The sequence below is a fragment of the Zonotrichia leucophrys genome, chromosome 8 (genome assembly GCF_028769735.1).
Source record: "Zonotrichia leucophrys gambelii isolate GWCS_2022_RI chromosome 8, RI_Zleu_2.0, whole genome shotgun sequence".
Taxonomy (NCBI): Eukaryota; Metazoa; Chordata; class Aves; order Passeriformes; family Passerellidae; genus Zonotrichia; species Zonotrichia leucophrys.
In genome coordinates, this window is record NC_088178.1 from 2,037,193 (window position 1) to 2,061,075 (window position 23,883).

The following is a 23,883-nucleotide window of genomic DNA, read 5'->3' on the forward strand; positions in this document are numbered from 1 at the left end:
GAGTATGTTTTCAGAAATTATCTTTTCTTCCCATCTGGACCTCAGGGAAAACTTGTGATTTAAACCCTTTGTCTCTTAATTTCTAAAGAATTAAGCATTGCAAGCTCCTCTCCAAACAGGAAACACCTTCACTACTGGCACTAGAACTCCTTTTTCCCCCTCCAGGCTGGCTAAATCTCTTACTTTGCCTCTCCTAGTATTACTGTGGGTGAAGCTGGAGGTTTTTCCACTATTTCAAAATTTCAAATGGTTCTATGACTCTTTGCCATGGGATCAATGTCCATTATACACTTTGAAATAAATACCTATCAAGTGTTTTAATTTAGGAATGACAAAAATATCTTCTAGGAGAGATGGAACTGGAGTGCTCAGAGACACTTAAAGGTATATTTTTGTCTGTTGATAGGTAAATGCAGATGCAATCTTGTAGATAAAGAACCAGTCTTTAAAAAACACATGGGAAATTAATCTCTGTCTATTTTTACATGTACAAATGTACATCTACATACTCTGTTTACCTGGGATCCCACCACATTCTCTGTTTGTCTTGAATTTGTGATTTCTTCAAGTCCAACAGAGCTTTGGATAAAGTAAAATAATTTTTCACTGCATTAAATTTTCTGGAGATACTGAAAAAATGGTTCTCAAACCAAAATTTACAAATTTCCAGCAGAAAGGCAGACTCTACAAAACCCATGTTTTAGTAATTCATGGCCCCTTTGAAAAAAAATCAATTACAACTTTGTCCCTATAAATCAATCCACCACTACTTGTTATGCACCAAGTGGATGTGAAGCATTGTTGATCACTTGCCTCCTAAATTCTCTAAAACACCTTTTGGGTTTTAGAAGATTGTAAAGATTTCTCTCTTTGTTTGTAAGTAGAATATAAAGATTTCTTTCCTCCAGCACCCTTTTTTACAATGGGGTGGGAATAAAACAGTTCTCTTGGACAGATCTGTTTGAAAATCTGCCCTTTGAGTTCTGATTCCTTCCCTTGTGTGCTCATTTAATGGCGATTTCAGCAAAGCATTGTTTCACTTGTTTCCTCATAGGAATGTCTCATGGGACGATATTAAAAATCTTAATTATTACAAACGCCAGTGCACCATTGTTTCTTTATTACTGACACAGCCTTGAGGCACAAGCCAGGTTGATCTACCAGGAACAGATCAAAGGCCTCAATGTCAGCTGTTCTTGACAGCCTAGCTGCCTTCTGCTGATTTTTTAGTGGTTTTCTTTAACATTTTTCAATATTCTAATGTCTTTTCTAGGTGCTCACACGGAAGGTCTGGCCTCTAATTACCTTGATCTTCTTTTCTGAGATACAGAGAGGCAATATTTGCTTTTTGTCCACCTTTTTACAGCTTTTTGCTCATATTCTCAAAGTTAATTACTGAGGGTTTGGATCTTTTAACTGTAGCTTGATTGGTTATAACCAACTTTAATATTCTTCACTCCATAATCTGACCTGTTCTCTTTTCCTACACTATTGCAGTGAATATTAACTTTCCTTTATATAGAAAGAAATGACATTTGACATGTCCTCTTTCAATTGCTGTCCTTTAAATGGCAGACCTGGCTAGATTTTATTTGTTTAATTCCTAATATGTTTATAAAGTCCTTTCTTACCCTTTATGTCTCATAGTGGCCTCCTAAGTGAACCTTTCAACTGGAAAATTAGTTGTGGCAACATAATGGTTAATTCACCTCTGTTTGTAAGGGAAAAGAGGGATCTGGAGTGTTCCCTATAAAAAGCTGGGCCTTCACTTGTGCAAATAAAATTCTGGAGTGTATAGGAACAAGAAGTGTTCAGCATTTCTAAAAAACTTTTCTTTGGAATCTCCTGTTATTCTGGCAGAGAGGAATTGTATTAATTTGAAGGAACTATGTCTGTGCTCATGTAATATAAGAGAGTAACAACTTTAACTGTGTACAGCACAACAAACGAGGATCTTACATTCCCAAATCAACTGGCAAAAGAGTAAAAAAGCATGAATGTGAAATAACTTTAAGACAATAAATAAGTAACACAGAATCAAAAATGGCATTTTTAGTTTGATTATCTTCAGTTCAACCTAAGAAAATGTATCACTGGTATTTTCCCTGAAATATAGATGTAGTTTAGCATCCAAGATGAGCTTTAGCTCGTAGGAATGCCAGTCCCCCTGAAGTTTTTAAGGGCCTTTGACTTTTAATAGTGAGGTTTTAACCTCTATTGTGGGCTTTTGAGAATGATTTTCAGGCTTTCTTTTTCCCTGAAAATTTTGCCTTCATCTTCCAGTACGTTAGAGGGAAATAAGAACACAATCGGTGGACAGCAGAATTCCCTGGGAAAAACCAAAAAGAGCCCCATGGCAATGATGCACAAGGGAATGCAGCCAACAAAAAGAAACAAGTCTTTTTTTAGGCCGGAGTTTTTACAAGCACATTGCTTGTGGGCTTTGGTGTTCCGTTATTTTTTCGTGGGGCTTTCTTTATCTGCTGCAGACAAGAGGTCTCAGACAGCCCCTGCAAAGGAAGACTACTGTAAACTGTGAAATAAACTCTTCCTTCCTCCGGAGATTCCACTGGCAAATGAGCTCTGATGAAGTTTCCTCAGAGCTTTCTTCACAGTTTCTGCCATGACAAGGGTGAGTGCTTACCAGTAGGAAGCTCATGAAATGACTTGGAAAAGGGAATCTCCAGGAAAAGGCGTAGCACTTTCTGCCTTTTGGTGCCTGGGAGGATAAAAACTCTCCTGAAGTTGTCTATAAATTTTCTGTGCTTACAGTTGTAACAGATGATCAATGTTTTAGAAAACAAACAAAAAAAAAAACCCAACAACAACCCTGCCCTATCAAGATTGATTAACATTAGTTTGCTGTAGAATAATGTTGAAATTATTACTGCTGTATAAGTGCATTAAAATACCAGCTTCTGTCTGTGTCCTTCAGGTGGTAAAGCCTCCTAACAGAGAAGGGCTGGCAAACAGGAAAAGTTTTCATTTCCAATTTGAGGCTAAATAAACAGCAGCCCTGATCTGATGCTGCCTGCAAGCCTCAGGATTTCTGGTGCCTCTAAGCCAGGCTTGCCCAGGCCAGCCAAAAACTGACCTCAGCTTTCCAGTGTTTCTTGATTTGTGTTTCTAGTTCTCACCTGCTAGAAAATGCTCATCTGCCTACAAGTATTCAGTTGTTATTGCTGTTTTTAATCCTCACTCTCTTCAGTAACTGCCTTGCTTTCTAAGACTTTCTTGCAATTTCTAGTCAACTCTCCTGATTTTCTGGTAACTGAGGCTGTTTTAGAATATATTCTTTATTCCATGCTCTTTTCTGAGATAATTTCTTTGATGGGCAGAGATCTTTGGCCACTTAACAGTTCTTTCTTTTTTTTTGTGAAAAAAATTGGGCGATACCAGTTGATGTTAGCTTGGAATCCAGAAGCCACTGATTTTTATTCTGTAAGAACAGGCTGAGGCTCCAAAATCAGAGCTCCAGCATGCACTGTATAAACTCAAACAATGCTTTACAGATGTGAAGTGGGTGCTACCCTGTGGCCTCCTATTGTTGCTGGCACTTGTTGAGTCCTTTGCATGTTCAGCCTCATTAAATCCCATCCATAAGCAGTATCATTAATCAAAGTATACACAATAAATGTGCATGAATCCCTAGTGTATTGCCTTGTCCACCGAAATATTATATCTTGTCCACTGAAATTATTATATGTTCAGGTGCTGTAACTCTACTGAGATCAGGACATTGAAGAATTTGGTTCAAGGGACTCTTCAAAGCAAGGTCCGCGTTTCCAGCCTGACTGTATTGTGAAGAGTTCCAGCAATCCTGGAGCTGACAAACCTGACACAAATGAGAGATCCATAGGAAGGGCACAGCTGAGATCCATAGGAAGGGCTTGTGCTTTGCTGCAGTTCCCATTTTTGCTCCAGCTTTGAGTGTTGGTGCCTTTCCTACAGAGATACCGGAAGAACTGATGCCTCCTTACTGCAGATCATGATGCCAGGTGAAAAAATTGCAATCTGCTTATTCATGCATTTAATTCCATCTAATTGTCCTCCTCCTCCTCTTTGATATCCTGGAATTGTGTGTTTCTGTCAGTAAAAGTTGGTCATGTGGCTCTTGGCACTCTGTCACCACAGTGTGTCTCTCTGGCAAGGGGAAACATCCGTCCTGACGTGTGGGAGGGCCAGATCCTGGGATTTTCCAAGAAATTTGTTTTCCATGCGGAATTTCCCGTCTCGTGGAGGGCAGGCTACTTGAGGGAATAAAAGGCAGAGCATTTCACAGTCCAGACACTTGGAGCTGAACTTGATTTTCAAGGCTGAGTTCATCCACTTAGCCACAGTCTCTGGGAAGCAGCGCAGAGGAATTCTGTCACCTGGACACTGCAGCTACAAAATGTGAGTAGAAATGGACTCTGATATTCTGCTTCACTGCCCAGCTAAAGGAAAACTGGACAGCTGGAAATCTCTGTCTATTTTCTTTAAAAGCTGCTTACATTTTAAAGTATCTTGATATTAAAACCAGTTTTTAAATGAATAATTTGTGGAAATCCTACTTGTTTAAAAGTACATAGCAAAAATTGCATGACCAGTACTTTATATGGACTTTTGACTTATTTGTTTTTTACCAATGTGTTTCTTTGATTTCTCATAGCCATCTGCTTGAAAGACAGAGAAAACTCTCAGAAACATGATTTGCTTGCAGCTCCTATCTCTTCTTACCTATGGTAAGTGTGTATTTCTCTGTGTAGAAAACTAGTGGGATGGCAATATTAGTGTGAGTGCTCTCTTTGAGCTCAGCATCAAAGAGAATTTTTGAACCTGCCCTAATTAACCTGAGGCTGTGCTCACACAGAAAAACCTCGGATGCAATGGCGCGTTTTCCCTGCTTGCCTATCAAAGCCATAATTGGCTTCTGTAAGTCTCAAAGCTTTGTGTGATCAGATGTAGTTTCACAGGCTGAAGTCCTGGACTTGAAGCTGACTTGCTTGGTTTGAAGCTTGCCAGGTGATAGTTTATAAAATAATCACCACTAGTTTTTATGCATTTTTCAGATATTGACAAGTTTGCAGTGTTTATAGAGCTTAAATGTCCTCTTCTAGAGAGAGAGGAGGGGAAAAGTCACACACCAACTTCTGGATATTTTCTCATTCTAGGACTTACAGTGCTTCAGGGGGTGAATGGGTGGACATACCATTATTCAGACACAAACATGACCTACAGGGAAGCAGAGCTGTGGTGCAGAAAGAAGTATACCAACCTGGTTGCCATCCAGAACAAGGAGGAAATCAATCACCTCAATACCTTCTTACCCTTCAATCCGGGTTACTACTGGATTGGAATCAGAAAAATTAATGGTGTGTGGACCTGGACTGGAACTAACAAAGAACTGACAGAAGAAGCAAGAAACTGGGCTTCAGGGGAGCCAAATGGCAAAGGGAACAACGAGGACTGCGTGGAGATCTACATCAAAAGAGGGAGGGATGATGGCAAATGGAATGATGAGCAGTGTGAGAAGAAGAAGGTTGCCTTGTGCTACACAGGTATGGCCTGATAAAGGTCACTCCAGTGTGACCCTGGGGAGCTCAGGTGGTGGCTGGGATGAGTTAGTTGCTTAACTTCATTTAATATTTACCTCAGAAAAAGTGGTCTTGGAGTTTCCAGCCAGCAGAATCCTTTTACTGTGAGCTAGTCTGTAAAACGTGTGCATTTCAGAAATTCTTCTGTGAAATGACAGGATAACCCTAAATAGCAAACCCCCTGATTTTCTTTTGCTATACAAAGAGCTTGTTTAGTGTCAGAAAGATAAACAAAGTGCTAGCCAGGTTTTCTTAGTGGCTGTTATTGATTCTTGTTGTTCATAATTTGCTTTATTTTTCTTTTCCAGCTTCTTGCAACCCATCTCTCTGCAGTGGCCATGGAGAATGCATAGAGACCATCAACAACCACACCTGCCATTGCAACCCTGGCTTCTATGGGCCTGAATGCGAGTTTGGTAAGATTATTTCATCCTGCTTTTTGACCAACTCATGCTGCCTAGTGCTCAGTTTGGCTTCTTGGTTTACCTGCTCAGCCAAAGAGAGTGACTGTGTACCTTCTTGTGTTTCTTTGAAGTTGAGAGTTGTGATCCACTGGAGAAACCTGACCATGGGAGCCTTGAGTGCCACCATCCATTGGGGGATTTCAGCTACAACTCGTCCTGCACAGTTCAGTGTGAGGAGGGCTATGAGCTGACTGCACTGGAGTCTGTGCACTGTACCTCTGCTGGGCTCTGGTCTGCCCCCCTTGCAGCGTGCAAAGGTGAGTTTGCTGCATTGCACATGGCCCTGGACACCTCAGGCAGTAGGTACAAATGGAAGTTTGGCCAATTCCTTTGTAACACATTATGTGATGTGGGTGCTATTTTATTCCAGCACTCAGGTCTCTGTTCCTGAGGAGGTGAGATGAGTAGGGTGAATGTTCTGGCCTTGTTCCTTGCAGGGAAAGAATTTTCCAACTCTTAGGTGGAAACAGGGAATTGAGATGACCTAGATGTGAGACTGCTCTAAATTACTCCTGACTATAGGAATAATTTTCTGAGGTGTTTGACTTAGAATAAGATACTTTTCTAAGCAAATGAAAGAATCAAAGGTCACCCAGCAACAATCAAAATAGGGAAATTTTGGATTGTAAATAGTTGCTGTCATGAGCTAAGGATAAATTAACAGTCTTGCCTGAAGAGCCAGTTTCCCATTTTAAAATATTTCCCCTTCTGTCTGCTTTGTAGGATGGTGGCATAGTAGTATGCCATAGTAGTAGCTTTTCTAAACCTGCTCCTGTTTAGTGGATGTGTTGCTAAGTTTCAGAAAAGAAAAAGACTTAAAATGGTTTGTTGCAAGCTAAGCTCTGTGCTCTTGTCCCTTTCAGCTGTGACCTGTCCTGCCCTGGACGTGCCTGCCCACGGGGCTGTGAACTGCTCCCACCCCTCAGAGCAGCTCACCTGGGGAAGCACCTGTGAGTTCAGCTGTGAGCAAGGATTTACCCTGACAGGAGCAGCTACCCTGCAGTGTGGCTCTGCAGGGGCCTGGGACAGGCAGCAGCCACAGTGTGCAGGTAATTTCCTTTCTCAGTCAGATGTAATCCAAGAGTGGCATTCATCCCCAGCCCTTTTCCTAAGCAGATCCCAAGGTGGGATCATTTAGCCTTGTGTTTTAGTGAGGAAACAGCAGTGCAGGGTGACAAACAGCACTCTGGGGCAGTGTCCCCAACACACACAGTAACACACTTTAACAGTGGAGTGTTCTGGCAGGGATTCTTTATTCCCTAAATCCCAAATGGGAGTAAATGTCAGTTTATGCAGTCCAGGGTGGAGAGTAATCTGGAGCCCTTCCCAGGGTGATTTGTGTGCTTTGGGTGCAGATTTAAGGGTTCTGGCTGTCTTGTACAACCTGCTGAAATCTGTTTCTGAGACACTGGAAGGGAGCTATGCTGGCTCTGTAGGAGCAGCTCCAGGCAGGGCATGTCTTGTTGCCAGCTCCTAGAAGGGTATTCCTTTATCCTGACCTACCCCAAGCTAAGCTCTGTGCTCTTGTCCCTTTCAGCTGTGACCTGTCCTGCCCTGGACGTGCCTGCCCACGGGGCTGTGAACTGCTCCCACCCCTCAGAGCAGCTCACCTGGGGAAGCACCTGTGAGTTCAGCTGTGAGCAAGGATTTACCCTGACAGGAGCAGCTACCCTGCAGTGTGGCTCTGCAGGGGCCTGGGACAGGCAGCAGCCACAGTGTGCAGGTAATTTCCTTTCTCAGTCAGATGTAATCCAAGAGTGGCATTCATCCCCAGCCCTTTTCCTAAGCAGATCCCAAGGTGGGATCATTTAGCCTTGTGTTTTAGTGAGGAAACAGCCGTGCAGGGTGACACACTCTGGGGCAGTGTCCCCAACACACACAGTAACACATTTTAACAGTGGAGTGTTCTGGCAGGGATTCTTTATTCCCCAAATGGAGCAAGTGTCAGTTTATGCAGTCCAGGGTGGAGAGTAATCTGGAGCCATTCCCAGGGTGATTTGTGTGCTTTGGGTGTAGATTTAAGGGTTCTGTCTGTCTTGTACAACCTGCTGAAATCTGTTTCTGAGACACTGGAAGGGAGAATGATGGCTCTGTAGACAGCTCCAGGCAGGGCATGTCTTGTTGCCAGCTCCTAGAAGGGTATTTCTTTATCCTGACCTACCCCAAACTAAGCTCTGTGCTCTTGTCCCTTTCAGCTGTGACCTGTCCTGCCCTGGACGTGCCTGCCCACGGGGCTGTGAACTGCTCCCACCCCTCAGAGCAGCTCACCTGGGGAAGCACCTGTGAGTTCAGCTGTGAGCAAGGATTTACCCTGACAGGAGCAGCTACCTTGCAGTGTGGCTCTGCAGGGGCCTGGGACAGGCAGCAGCCACAGTGTGCAGGTAATTTCCTAATTCCCTTCTCCCTGCTCAAATGCTGGGTTGGAAATCATTGATTAAAGTCGGAAGAATCTGGAGAGACTTTCTCAGTCAGATGTAACTCAAGAGTGGCATTCATCCCCAGCCCTTTTCCTAAGCAGATCCCAAGGTGGGATCATTTAGCCTTGTGTTTTAGTGAGGAAACAGCAGTGCAGGGTGACAAACAGCACTCTGGGGCAGTGTCCCCAACACACACAGTAACACACTTTAACAGTGGAGTGTTCTGGCAGGGATTCTTTATTCCCCAAATGGAGCAAGTGTCAGTTTATGCAGTCCAGGGTGGAGAGTAATTTGGAGCCATTCCCAGGATGACTTGGGTGCTTTGGGTGCAGATTTAAGGGTTCTGTCTGTCTTGTACAACCTGTTGAAATCTGTTTCTGAGACACTGGAAGGGAGCTATGCTGGCTCTGTAGGAACAGCTCCAAGCAAGGAATGCCTTCTTGCCAGCTCCTAGAAGGGTGTTTGCTCATCCTGACCTACCCAAACTAAGCTCTGTGCTCTTGTCCCTTTCAGCTGTGACCTGTCCTGCCCTGGACGTGCCTGCCCACGGGGCTGTGAACTGCTCCCACCCCTCAGAGCAGCTCACCTGGGGAAGCACCTGTGAGTTCAGCTGTGAGCAAGGATTTACCCTGACAGGAGCAGCTACCCTGCAGTGTGGCTCTGCAGGGGCCTGGGACAGGCAGCAGCCACAGTGTGCAGGTAATTTCCTTTCTCAGTCAGATGTAATCCAAGAGTGGCATTCATCCCCAGCCCTTTTCCTAAGCAGATCCCAAGGTGGGGTCATTTATCCTTGTGAGGAAACAGCAGTGCAGGGTGACAAACAGCAGGAATAACCAAATCTTTTTGTGTTTCAGTCATCCAGTGTGAAGCACTGAGCTCTCCTGAGAAAGGCTCCATGGACTGCTCCCACGGGGCTGGGATGTTCACCTACAACACCTCCTGCCACTTCAGCTGCCTGGAAGGATGGAGTCTCAATGGCTCTCGTGTTCTGGAGTGCAGCCCCTCAGGAAACTGGAGTGCCAGCCTGCCCACATGTGAAGGTATTTTGCCTGTGAGCAGCCACAGGGAGGTGGCACTGTATTTTTAGTCAGATGAGGCCTGGAAGGGTGGTAGTGGTGGCAATAGCAACCAGTGAGTTAGAACATGTAGAAAACTCCATTAATTCAAAAGCCCAACAAAATCACTCATGCTTGAAAATAGAAGAGGGGAAAAATCCTAAAAGATCTTTGTGGAAAATATTGATTTCTTAAATATAAAAACCCCCTGCAACCAGATTTCAGTTCTTTCTGTTCGGTTTTTAAACAAAACATTTCTCACCATGAATTTTTTCCATGTGAATAGAGACAAAAGCTTTTCTAGACAAGCAGAACCTTGTGGGGAAACCTGCACTCCTAAGTCTGGTTCTCAGTAGGAAAATTTTATAGGTTTTTTGATTTGGTGTGATAGTTTCTTGGATGGACTCCTCAGCCTAAAGACCTCCCAGAGCTTTTCTCTCAGAGGCTGCAATTTCAAAGGACAGAAGCTCAGCCTTGCCCTCTCATTCAAGGCAGTAAGAGCTCTGTCACTGCCCTCAGCTGGAACACCCCTGGCCTGCCTGGAATGCTTTTGCTGGAGGTCCTAAAAGCTCAATCCCACTTTCATTTGCTTGAGCAGAATTTAGATCCTTGAAGAATTTCATTGATCTCAGCAGGATTGCTCAAAGAGGAAGCTAGCACAGAGGGAGTTAAAATATGCAGTGCAACAGGAAAAATAAGGGGAGCACAAATTGCTATGCAAGGCTGGAGGTTAGAGACAGACCCTGGAGTAGGGAGCTTCTTGCCTTGCCATTACTTTGGCAATGGATGGGGTAATTTTTAGTATTCAGCTTTTTACCTTGTGTACAGGAACAATCCTGTTTCAGCAAGCAAAAATTCAAGCGTTTACCAGTTGCACTTCTGGTTCCTCTTGAAGAGCATGAGGAAAGGGAAGGAGAGAGGGCTTCAAAGACCACCTTGATCTCACTGAAATCTTTTCATCCTTTCAGCTTCTGACCAAGCCAGCTACATCTCTGTGGGCATAGCAGCCACCTCTGCCTCTCTGCTGTCCACAGCATCATTCCTCCTTTGGCTCGCAAGGCGCTTCCGGAGAAAAGGTGAGCACCTGCTCTGCTTTATTTATCCTCCTGAAAAGTTTTCTGTGGAGGAAAAAAACCCAGTTCCAAACCACAAAAGCTCTATACCTTTCTTCTTGAAAAAGTAGCAATTCCCATACCTAGATATAAATTCCAAAATTATTTTCAAGAACCTGCTGTGTATGCCATGTTTGGCTTTTGGATGGACATCTGGAAAAGGAAAAAAAATAGCAAACCCCAAATATTTAGACAATAAAAATTAGGGCTTTTGTCTTGAAATACTAATATATTTTCTTATTCTTCTTGCAGCAAAGAAGTTTATTCCTTTCAGGTAAGTTGTGTCTCAAAAAAGCAACATGAAAAAAACCCCTGCCATCACCTTGCTAAAATCCATTTGATAAAAACCTGTTGTCACTAAAGTACTTTTCACTTTTTTGTTTTATAGGGACTGGCAGGAAACAGCCAGTGAGGGTAGCTTCCAAAGTGCTGGCGAGAATGTCTAACCCAGGTGCTTCAGGTAAGCACATGTGATGGCTTCACTCACAAATTCTCCTCCTTTTAATCACACAAGCAATCAATCAGAGCTGCTAATTGCTGTACAGTTGCTGACACAGCAATGTGTGCTTTGGGACACCTAATATGCATCTTGGCATTGCATGGCAGTTCCTAACAAGACTGATGGATTTATTGCTGTAAAAATGGTTGTTCAGCTCCTGAAGGATGATTGTGCTCAGCATTCTGTCCAGCTGCAAATGGTATTAGGAACACTTCTGTGCAGCTCTGCTACCTGCTGCATACAAAATTCCTCTGAGATGAGAGCAAATACAAATCTCTGCCAGTTTTCTGATTTATGGAGGAATTTTGTTCTCTCCACAGGAATTGCAGCCACCTTCACTTACATCTCAGATTTCTGGAGAATGAAACTGCCTTGCAAATCAGCAGCTGTCCAGATGCTTTTACCTTTTGCCAACAAGAAGATTGACCTTGTGTGTGATTCAGAAATCTTGAGCTCAAGCTGTCTGGTATTTCCATTGAAGACAAACAGAGAACTCTGGCCTTGAGGCCAAATCCTGCCTCCATTCAGCCATGTATTTATCCTGAACTGGGAGCTTGCCATCTCCTGTGCAGGTGGTGAGTAAGCAGAGAACTGCTGCCCAAAGAGGAGGCTGGTTCCTCCTCTGCTCCACTCAAAGGTACCAAGGTGAGGTGAAGAAATGCATTATTTCACATCACTTACTACTCTGCTGCAGGTGTCTCCTCTGGAGTCACAGGGGTTATGCCTGCAGAAACAGAAGAATCAGGATGGAAAAATATTCACTGAACAACTTTGAAACTATTGATCTGGTTTGTGAAAGTCAGTTTATATTTTTATATCCCAGTCAATAGATATGCCTGCAGTGACATGGGAAATTATTTGGATTTTTGCTATATATCCCAGAAAACTTAGATGCCTTTTTTTTTTTTTAATATAACAGCACTAGGAACCATGGTGCTTACACAAGGTACTCTGGTTTCTGAACACAGCAGGTAGATCTGAAATTATCTCATCCCTGTGGGATTCTGTACTGTAATATGTGTATATACATATGTATTTATTTGAGCAGTTTTTATTGTGGATATTTCTGTGCTCTTAACTGTACATGTATTGTAAAATACTTGTTCTTGAGTAGGTCTGTGGCTGTTGATCAGAATTTATTTGAAACTAAATGGGAAGTGTTTGTAAGGATTGCATGACTGCATAATGTTTACGAATGAAATGGAAGATTGAGATTTGTATGTTTATGTATTGAAGATATGATTTTTGTTAGCTGTTAAAAGTCTTCAAATGAGACTCTTTTAATTTATGTTTAAGTTATGATTATAAATTAAAAATCTCTCATTTAACCTGATATGTATTGTCCTATTTGTAACATTTTTTAATAAAATGTTTTTCAATTTAACACTCCCTATTTGTAAATGCGAATAATTTAAATTATTTGGGTCAGCTCTGTGACTTGTGGCTTCAACAGAAGAATGGAGTCAGATTCATCATATTTGGGTCGGCCCTGTAACTTGTGGCTTCAACAGAGGGTAGGGAGAAGACTGGTTAAAAGCAGGGCTGTCCATTACTGGAGAATCACAGAATCACTGGCTTGGAAGAGACCTTTAGATCATTGAGTCTGACCCATGCCCTAACACCACCTCAATTAAACCATGGCACTGAATGCCACAACCAATCCTTTTTTAAACACATCCATGGATGGTGACTCCACCACCTCCCAGCGCAGACCATTCCAGTATTTATCACTCTTTCAACAAAAAACTTTTTCCTAAAATCCAACCTAAATTTCGCCTGGAGCTTCCCGTATTTCCCTAGCAGCCAGCAGATGGGGCTGACTGCCCGGGACTGGGACAACCAGGGCTGATCCCAAACCAGCATCCCTAGTCTGAAAGGGAGGAGGAAGGACCAGTGCGAGCAGGTGATCTTGGTGCATAGCTAACAGCACAAACCCCAGGTTTTTGCAGCTCTTTATGCTGGGATGTTGACGGAGTTATCACAGGTCTGAGATAATTAATACATTTTTCTTTATACCCTTTTAAAGTTTGAAACCTACTTTACCTTTCTCCTAATCCCATCTCACAACAAAAAAACCCCACATTAATAATTACCCAACACCGAACCCACCACTCTCTTTAGTACCTTAACCAAGAAATCTCAAAATTAACAAAATCTCAAATTAACAAACCAAAACCACTACAGCAGGGAAGATGCACTGTAGCTCTGAAGCTGCTGCCAGACAAAATCTGAGGGCCATTCCTGCCCCAACCAAAAGTCAAGAAAAGCCATTAGAGGCTTATAGGTGCTGTTGTATTTGGAGGGTTCCCCATGGCAGGGAGGAATGATGCATCTGACTCCATGTTCTCAGAAGGCTAATTTATTATTTTATAATAATATATTATATTAAAGAATACTATACTATACTAAAGAATACAGAAAGGATACTTGCTGAATGCTAAAAAGATAATAATGAAAAATTGTGACTCTTTCCAGAGTCCCGACACAGCTTAGCATGGATTGGCCAATGAGTCAAAACAACTCACACCAGAATCCAATGGAACAATCACCTGTGGGTAAACAATCTCCAAACACATTCCACGTGAGCACAACACAGGAGAAACAATTGAGATAAGAATTGTTTTCTTTTTCTCTGAGGCTTCTCAGCTTCCCAGGAGGAAAACCCTGGGCGAAGGGATTTTTCAGAGAATGTGAATGCCCCAAGGTGCTGCCCCACAGGGGACAGAGCCCATTGCTGCTTGTCCCAAAGCGATTAAAGAGCTGAGAGTGGCTGTCAGCACTTCCACTGCCTGGCCAAGGTGGGGCCCAGCCCTGGGAGCAGATGTAGAGCAGTAATCCTCAGGTTCCCTGAGGGACGCAGGGATTAGCCCGGAACGCCCTGCTCTGAATCCCTGAGGAGCTGTTTTGAGAGCTAAAGCACCACATGGATCTCCTGGGCTGCCCTTGTTGGTGTCCTCTACTGCATGGCCATCCTTTATCCAGCATGGATCCCACCCTGCTGCCCAGGGCAGTTCAGCTTCTCCTTTCCTCACCAGAGCTGGTGCTTCTAGCAGTTTCCCCTGGGATCTTACAGGGGCTTTATTGCCAGCAAAGAGACTATAAAATTATCCCTCTTCTTTCTCCAGGCCTTGTGACTTCTAGAATCTCTTCTGTTGCGACTTGTGACTCAATGCTCTTCTGCTGAGATCACATTTGGTTGGGATTCATCCTCTACTTCTCCCATATATCCCCTTGGCCAGACAAAGACTCTCTGAAGGGGAACTCCTTCCTTGCAGTGATGCTCAAGTTCCATCTATCTTCATAATTAATGTTGGTCCAGCACATAGGCAACATAATTAATGTTGATCCACTTTTGCCACCACAGGCAAAAACCCAGCCTGTGCTCATGCAGGTTGCTTGACTCTTTATCCCCTCCTGGCACAGCTTTTCCTGCCTCAGGATATGATTTCCCAGCTAGGATGGCATGGTGCACGCAGGGAGCTCCAGGAAGTAATTTCATTTGCAGTGGATGTCATTTCATTTGCCTGGGAACACAGCTCTTGTTTGTATCTGTGTCCTTCCCGTGCTGCCAACAATGGCCTTGGGAATGCTGGCCATTCATTCAGTCACTCCATTGTGTCACTGCAGTGCTGAGCAGCCACTGATGGGCCACAGGACCTTTGCTGGAGGGACTTTCCTTATTTCCTGTTGTTCTGCATCCCTTAAATTCCTCATCTCTCCCCGGGCCCGTGGCATTGTTCAGAGTGTTCTGCCTGGCATCTTGTAGTGGTGTCTGCTTGTGCTGTGACCTATGGAAGCTGTGAAGGTGACATTAACTGGGAGGCACTCGTGTCCTTTCACAGCTTTGTGTGTGTGCTGCTTGGCACGGGGATGGAGTTTGTGGTGTAACTCAACACATCCCTGATGAACCCAGCTACCCAGGGTGGCTTCAGCTTGTTCACAGAGCAGGCTGGCAGACTGGGGGAGTTAGAAACAAAATTCAAGTCTCAGACAGGCAGTGTGAGTGTTTCTGTGGGCTTTGGTGACACAGTGTAAGACACAAGATTGGGTTTGTGCCCTCTGTTTTTATAAGGCATTACCCACCAAACAAGCCCATGTACCTGGGCCTGGCTGAAGCTGCCTTCCAAAATTCCAACTTTTAAGGGCTGGAGGCAGCATTTGGCCAGTGTTTCTCTTGTAAAGATGAGTGATGCTCCAGGCTCTGGGGGCTGCACATCCCTGCAGCTCCTGTGCTGTGCTGAGGCCTGGCAGGAGCAGCAGCTCCCACAGGAATTGGTGCAGGGGATGGAATAGGCCCTTGGCACGGGGATGGAGTTTGTGGTGTAATTTAACACATCCCTGATGAACCCAGGTACCCAGGGTGGCTTCAGCTTGTTCACTCCTGCAGGCTGGCAGACTTGGGGGGTTGGAAAAAAAATTTATGTCTCAGACAGGCAGTTTGATTTGGGGTGAGTGTTTCTGTGGGCTTTGGTGACACAGTGTAAGGCACAAGATTGGGTTTGTGCCCTCTGTTTTCATACAAGCAGTCATGTACCTGGGCCTGGCTGAAGCTGCCTTCCAAAATTCCAATTTTTAAGGGCTGGAGGCAGCATTTGGCCAGTGTTTCTCTTGTGAAGATGAGTGATGCTCCAGGCTCTGCAGTTCCTCGCGTGCTGTGCTGAGGCCTGGCAGGAGCAGCAGCTCCCACAGGAATTGGTGCTGTGATCCAGTGGCCATAACCTGCTCTGGGAGCTTCCAGAGGATATCAGGGCCAGGAGACCAGGCTGTCTGTGCAATGCAACATTCCTGGGCCTCTCTGAGTCTGCTTTCTGTGCTGAGCCTTGCTGCTGTTTGGATTCCTCTGGTTCTGGCAGGGGCTGGCTCATCCCTGCCCTTGTGTGGCTGCTGCTGGGTGTTTGCTCAGGGCTCTTCAGCCCACACTGACCTAGAGGAGCAAATTTGTGTGATGAGCTCTTGGTCAGGGACAGAGAAGCCCACAAGTTTGCTGCTCCCTGGGAGCCAAAACTCACAGCAAATGAGAAATAAATACAGTCTGGGCTTGCCCAGCCATGGGCAGGACAGGTTCCTGCTGGTACTGGGCAACAGGAACTTGGTGAAAAGCAGGAAAGCAGCTGCCAGAGCCCAGGCTGTCACAGCATTTGCACAGCTGTCCTCTGGAGCTCCTTAGCCTGGTTTAAGGCCTCTCTCCTGCACATCTGTAGGAAGAAACAATCAAAACTGCAGGTTAGATTTGACCAGTGGAGCCAAAACCTGCTGGATGTTTTTTGCTACTCACCTGGAACTATTAAACCTCACTTAGAAGGGACACAGACTTGGCCAGTACAGTTCAGCCGTGGCTCCATAGACAGAAATCTGCAGCCCAGAAAGTGTTTCCACAGCTGATGGTGTCCAGTGCTTTTTCCAGCTCAGGGAAGCTGCTGCCTGTCAGAACTCAGCGCATCCCTCCAGGTGTCCAGAGTTGCCAAGGACCACGTTGGGGGGCTTGGAGACCTTGAACACCTGGGGATTTGATTTTGACCCTTGGAGCAAGTTACCAGCTTTGTATGAGGACCTGAAAGTCACACAGGTTTGAATAGTGTAATAACAAAATGATCACAGGGTGAAAATGTAGATTTTAGGATTTTTGGTGCGGGGGTTATGGGGACAAGATGGAGGAATCTGGGTGTGTCCAGCCTTTCTCCTTCTTCTTCTTGTTCTCCATTTTCTGCTGCGATGTTGGCACTTTGGGATTGGTTTGGAGTAGAAGTGCACTGTCTAACATAGGTGATAGGTATTGGGAATTAAGTGTAAATATGTTATACGTAGTTTGTAGTATAAAAGGACAACACAGAGTGCCTGTGGCTGCCCTGCTGAGCAGATCTCAGCTGGGCAGAAAGAAAATTTTATAGATAAGAATTAATAAACAACCTCAAGACTGAAAAGTGAAGAGTTGTTCTTCAGTTGCATGGGCTGAAGCAGAGACATCCTGCACATCTCAGGGCAGCAGTTATCAACAGCCAACCTGAGAGCTGCCAAGAACAGCTGCAAAAAGCACAAATTCCTCCTAAGCAAGGCAGCAGATGCCCCGGGGCAGCTGCCAGCAGCTTTTCTACCTGCCTTCCTACTTCAGGGAAGGACATTCCCTGAAAAGCCCAACAGTTGCTCTGACTTTCAGCCTGGGCCAAGTGGGACCTTCATCAGCTTCTCACCTTGCCAGCTGCCATGAAGGCAGCCATGGCAGGTGTGAAATTGCAGGTGACTTGCTTGCTCCTGGCACTCCAGTGCTGTCATTTTGGGCTTCTGACAGCCTCTGAGTGGGCAGGATGAGGGGATCACACTGAATTCCTGCCTTCTGGAGCAGGCCTTGGGCCATGGAGCACTTGGGGGGAAGGAAAAGGGTTAAAGGGGAGATGGGAAACACTTTGGGCTTATTCCATAGGATGATTTCTGGGAAAGGAGGGGCTGTAATCATGCAGGGTGAATTCACTTCAGGATCTTGGGAAACCAAGCTCAGCCTGGCCCAAACCAAGGTGAAAACACAGCAGGAAAAAGCAATGTCCCTGCTTTACCCCATGTTGTGTCAGTGCAAACAGCCCAGATAACAGGAAAATCAGACATGGAGGAATGCTGTCATTGCACAAACAACCAAGATATCCATGGGGAAATGGCACAGTTTGAGCAGAAAGGCACTGGGGGCTGTCCTGGAAAGTCCTGTCTAAGGCTGAGAGCAAGGGCTCTCTCCAGCCCTCTCTGCATTTCTGCTGAAGGCAGCAGAGAAAAGCTCTGCAGGTGAGGTGGGAACTGCTGGGTCACTGCCAGAGCATGCAGAAGATCTCTGTTATTCTACAGCAAATCACTTTTGGTCAGTGCAACCCCTGGAAACAACCAGATGCAGCAGAGGTTCTTCTGTTCTGTCTTCTAATCCTACAACTGGGTTTAAAATCTGCATTTTTAAAACTTACCAGGCTTACAAAGTGTCTTGTAAAGTAACTGCAACTGCTTACAAGTGTTGGGCTCTGCTGAAAAGAAACCAGACACAGATCCTCATTTTCTCCAGACTGCTGTTTGTCCAGTTTGGCTGCATTAAATTCAGAAGTGGTTCCTTTAGTGGCTGACAGAAGCGTTTCAAATGCTGCCAGACAAAGCCAATAACACACACGCACACCCACGATGATCAGTCAAAGCTTTTGTTTTGTCACTTTTGTTTCCTGTTTCTTTGCATGCACACAGGGCACATTTTGCTTGTCGGCCCATTGAATGGTGAATGAACCCTCACAACATCCTTCCCTGCCTCCTAAGTGGAGGAAAGTCCTTCAGGTCATCCTTTTTGTGGCAGAAATGAGTGATGGAGGCTGCACAGACTTTAAAAGCACTTCATTCATGTTCCTGCATGAGCAGGGGAGATGGAGATGGTTGCAAACAGCAGGTACCCTGCTTCTATGAAGCTCCAGAAAGTGATTCTGCCTTAGGGAAATGCACTGTGCAAGGATGAATCATCTGGAGAGGTTTTAGGAACATGGGCTCCCCCACATTTTTCAATGAGCAAAACTAACTCTTGTCGCAGACATCTTTTATGGAAAATCCTTTCCTTAGGATTTTTCCTCCTGAGAAGCTGACAGGCCTCAGGAACAAAATGTAAAAACAATGATTATCTGCTGCTGTGGAATGCAACAGGTGCATCTGTGATTGGTCTCATGTGGTTGTTTCTAATTAATGGCCAATCACAGTCAGCTGGCTTGGACTCTCTGAGACAGAAGCCTTTGTTATCATTCTTTGCTATTCTATTCTTAGCCAGCTTTCTGATGAAACCTTTTCTTCTATTCCTTTAGTATAGTTTTAATGTAATATATATCATAAAATAATAAATCAGCCTTCTGAAACATGGAGTCAGATCCTCGTCTCTTCCCCAACCCAAAAATCCCTGTGAGCACGGTCACAAACTCTGAAGAGCAGATTTCCCCTTGAGCTTACACCTGAGGAGAGAGAGATCTTGCCAGAGGATGCTGGAAACCAGGATTTGAAGAGCCCAGAGAAGTCGTCTGCTGCAAACCCCTAAGCCTTCAGGGTGTTTGGATGCTGTGGGAACAGGTGCAATGGGGAGACCTAAAAAACAACAGATCAGAAAACATATGGGCCTGCCCCAGCCCTTAATTAACCTAATTGCTGTAGCTTCCACCAAGGGCTGCATGTTTTCCTAGGGTGGTTTCCTGTGCAGGCCAGCTCCAATCCCTGTGACAGAGAGCAGACACAGAAATGCCCTCAAGGGCATTTCCTTCATCCCACAGGGGCCCTGTGTGCAAACCCAGGGCACCACAGGGAATATTTCTGTGTCTGCTCTGGGGTGCCCTGACCCCCAGGGCAGCACTGACTCTGACCCTCATTCATGGAGAAAGTTTCCCAGACTTCAAGATAGACTGGAACCCACAAAAGTGTGAAATAGATTATAGAGAGCAGTGCAGGTGTATCACTGGGTGAGAAATTGAGGGTTTGGGATTTTTAGTGTGTTGTGGATGGAAGCAAGATGGAGGGCACAGGGTGTTGTCCTGGGCTTCTTCTTCCTTCTCCTTCTCCATGGGTTTGGGTGGCATTTTGTAATTGGGCAGGAAAGCCCCCATTGTGGGCTCTGTGGGATCAGTTATTGGGTTAAAAGGGAAAATAATCTGTTGTATTTGTGAGGTGCCCCATGGCTGGAAGGAATGATGAATCTGACTCCATGTTCTTAGAAGGCTAATTTATTATTTTATGATACTATATTATATTAAAGAATATTAAACTATACTAAAGAATACAGACAGGATGCAGACAGAAGGCTAAAAAGATAATAATGAAAAACTCATTACTCCTTCCAGAGTCCTGACACAGCCTGACCCTGATTGGTCATTAAGTAAAAACAATTCAGATTAAACCAATGAAACAATCATCTGTTGGATAAACAATGTCCAAACACATTCCAAAGCAGCAAAGCACAGGAGAAGCAAATCAGATAATTATTGTTTTCCTTTTTCTCTGAGGCTTCTTAGCTTCCCAGGAGAACAATCCTGGGCAAAGAGATTTTTCCAGAAAATATGAAAGTGACAATAATCTAGGTGTCAGTTCTTCATTGGATAGTTTAGTCTTAAAAGACCTTGTAACAAGAGATTGTTGGCCATTTTGTGCCTTGCTGCTGAGCTCACAGTAGTGAGACTGTTTCACTGATAGGAAATAATAAACAGCTCAGTCCAAACATGAACTAACATCTCAAGTGCCTTCAATCCAGACCCAGAGAAACACACAACTGGAACCACCACAGCCCTGCAGGGCAGACCATCTCCCTAAAACCCAGCCCAGGGTGCAGGTTCTCCACACCATGAGCTGCTGTGGGCTGCTCTGGAGAGAGACTGGGGGCAAGGAGGGGTTTGGGGAGCTCACAGGGGTTACAGAACCCAGAGCTGGGGTTGCTCTGCCTGCCCTGTGTCAGAGGAGGAGGAGGCTGAGGCTGCCTGATTGCTGCTGCAGGGCACTGACTCACTCAGGCTGATGAATGTATTGAGCCAGCTCACCTGCATCCTCCATGGCACGCTGAAACCACTGGGTATTTATAGAAAGAACAAAGTGCAAAAAGAACACAAAATGCTCTTTGGTTCAAGAGCACGGCTGGGCTGCAGCGCTTTCTTCACGACTTCAGAGCTAGAGAAAGGCTAGGCAAGAATCTTTACTAACCTCTTTTGTTGCTCAGACAACAGCAAAGGTTTTTCTCACTTCAGAGTCACTCTTCCTCACCGAAAGTATTTGGAGAACAAAATCATTGCTAGTTTGGTTAAACATTTGTCTTTCCGTGACACTGAGTTGTAAATAAATCTGTTGTCCTAAAAATCCTACAGATAACTAAGTTTCCTGAGGCTCAGAGATATCCTCCAACAACAATCCCTGTGCTGTGCTGCAAGCTGAAATGTGCAATTGGCTGTCCAGCTGTCTGGCAGGGAGCAGCCCAGACAGACAGACGGCTCTGTGCAAGGGGAGCAGCAATTCCCACTGATGTGCTGCACTCCAGCAGAGCCTCAGAACTGCTGAAACTCAGCGCTGGGCATGTGAAGCACAGCAGAAGGAGCTGCCTTGAGAGGGGCAGAGAGAGGAGAGTCTGATGCAGGCACATCTTGTCTGGCCAGCCAAGCCAAATGTTGATCACCTCTGCATTCACCGTGCTGCCCAAAAAAGCAAATCAGACGTGTAGTAGTGTTGGCAATCTCTGTAGGAACCTCCTGCCTGCCAGATTCGCTCTCCCTGCCCTCCCAGCAGGTGCCAGCTGGGTTTTTTTTGCCTTCTTTCATCCTATGATTGTGTTTCATCAAAGCCAGCCCAGTCAGGGGATGCAGAGCCTAAGGGCTTACTAAAATTAGACCTGATCTTTGGTCCTGTTTGCAATTCATTTCCAGGCACGGCAATGCCTGACACACAAACTGGCCAAAATCAGGGTTTGTAAGTCCTAAGTGCAGCCAGCTATGTTTGTGTCCCTGTTTGCAGGTGCAGCTGTGTTTGTGTCCCTGTTTGCAGGTGCAGCCTCCCCTATCCAGCTACCTGACACAGGGGGATCACAGAAGATGCAATTTGGACACATCACACACCACTCAGTGCTGCTGTCACACCTGTCCACTGCAGAGATCTCAATGAACGAGATGTTAAGTCCCAATTAAGTTAATGGGGCTTAAACCAATCTTTCAAGTTGAATGTAGTGGTTTGTGTTTTAGTGGAAGTGGATCTTGCTAAAGCTTCCCTTCCCCTCTCATCCCACAGAGCTACTTAAATAGGAGTTATGAACCTCAAAGTGCAGCTGGAAGAGGTGTCTGGAATACCTGTACAAAATACCTTCAAAGAGGTGATGAGTAAGCAACAGAGGCAAGGAGGGAGAGTAAAAAATGTGCTTTGTGCCTGTTTTTACACTTAGCTCAGAGTGGTTTTTGAATGAAGAGGACATGTGGATGTTGGGTCTCTGGTCTGGCTGATTGCCAGAGGTGCCAGGGGAATCCATGCCCAGTTGGTAGCTGACAGGGGTGGAGCACTCTTTCAAGGATGTACTTGAGAGAGCTGAAGGGATTCAAGTTCAAAATTAAAAAAAAAATTATTTATAATTATTTATTTTCATTCTTTATTCATCTATCCTGGACTGTGAGACTCAGGGAGAGGCAGGGGAGATCCTGGTGTCAGCCCTCAAACAGGCTGCTCCTGGACTGTTTAGAAGCTTTCTAGGCCAAACCCAACCCCTCCAATTTCACCTGAAAACAAATGCACAATCAGATCTGCTGAGCACTTCCAGGAAGCTTTGCAGGGCAGGCTTTTGTTCCCACTCTGATTGTAAAGGTCTACAGCCTCTCATTTGATGAACAGGCAACAGCATTTTTTTTCCCCTCCTAACAAGGTTTCCTTAGAAATGGATCCACTGCTGAATCCTGAGTCTGCCCAGCATGTTCTGGGGGACATCTGGTGTAAATTCTTCTTTATTAGATTACATTAGTTGCAGCAATAATCATTCACATGGGATTATTACATCCAAGCTTGTCTCATTGCCTTTATCCTTTCACACATTGTCTTTCCTGGTTCCCCTTCAAAGGGCTGCTGTGAGTCTGTGTCGGAGCAAGAAATTAACTTGTTAGTAATTTATGCATCATTTCCTCCAGCCACATGGATTTAGGGCAAGATCAATAAAACAGAACAAGGAAGCAGGTGGGTATTGTCACCGTGGGGCTGAAATAATTCCTTTGGTATCACTGTGAACCCTTCCCTGGCACATGAGAGCCCATCACCGGTTTGTTTGGCTGGACTGCACCAACAGGACATAGATTCAGCTCTTGGAGAGTTCATGTCCTGCTATTTCTGCTCACAGCCACACAAAGTGCCTCAAGTGATGATTTTTTTTTATTGAGAGAACCATGTTTTGCAGCTTTTCTTATGGCCCCTGTCATGGAATCAAAGCTGTGCCATGGCACACTGGAGATTCATTTCTGGAGCAGCTCCATGCCCTGGCAGCTGCTGTAAAGTGTTGGGTCTGAGAAAGGGAAAGGGGTGGCAAGAGGGAGCTGAGCACCACAGCTCAGGGCTCAGCAAATCTCTCTGCTTGTGGGCTCTGGGGAGGAAAACCAGAGTGGATCTGAAAGGCCACTGGCAGATTTTAGGGGATCTGGAGGCCCTGAGCAGTGATCTGACTGCTGGGCAGCCCTTCCTGGCTAAAAACAAAATAAAGAAAGAAAAGGAGGAGTTTGGATCCATCTTATCCACAGCAGGGCAAGGACATAAGAGGGGCAATGCTTGTGGCTGATGGTGCACACTGAATTCCTAAAGAGGAGTTTCTTTTCTCACCTCCTGGCTTCAATCCAGACTGCCCTGCAGGGTTTCAGCTCCACGAGAACTTGAATTTGAGGAATTCCTTGCACTTTCAGATTAAGAATTTCCTGAAAACGCAAAGCAAAACCAAAGCAGCGATTGGTAGCTCTGCATGCCTGGACTCCTGTGGCTGCCTCCCCTGCAGGAGATTGTCCTGGTACCTGGCACTGGTGTAGCTCACTTGGCTTTGGCAGTGCCCTGGTTGCTGATCCCAGCCCTGCAGAGGCTCAAAGTCTCTGGGGGGACAATATCTTGAGACCACTCTGCGCTTTGGAACCTGCATGTTTTGTGGCTGCAAAGGCGGAGAAATCTAGAAGAGGGAGGTGGTTAAAACCCCCAGTGTCTCAGACATCTTTTATGGAAATTCCTTTCCTTAGGATTTTTTCCTCCTGAGAAGCTGAGAGGCCTCAGGAACAAAATGTAAACA

The 23,883-nt window shown here is 45.1% G+C and overlaps 1 protein-coding gene across 1 annotated transcript; it reads left to right on the forward strand.

The window, feature by feature from the left end:
- The first annotated feature begins 4,687 nt into the window (after nucleotides 1-4,687).
- SELE (selectin E) lies at nucleotides 4,688-11,070 on the forward strand. The gene is made up of 12 exons (XM_064720012.1): nucleotides 4,688-4,724; nucleotides 5,154-5,540; nucleotides 5,885-5,992; nucleotides 6,112-6,297; nucleotides 6,904-7,089; nucleotides 7,578-7,763; nucleotides 8,236-8,421; nucleotides 8,971-9,156; nucleotides 9,312-9,497; nucleotides 10,481-10,588; nucleotides 10,877-10,898; nucleotides 11,013-11,070. Exons 1-12 carry the CDS (start codon nucleotides 4,688-4,690, stop codon nucleotides 11,068-11,070), a joined length of 1,836 nt encoding a protein of 611 aa, XP_064576082.1.
- Nucleotides 11,071-23,883: the final 12,813 nt, after the last annotated feature.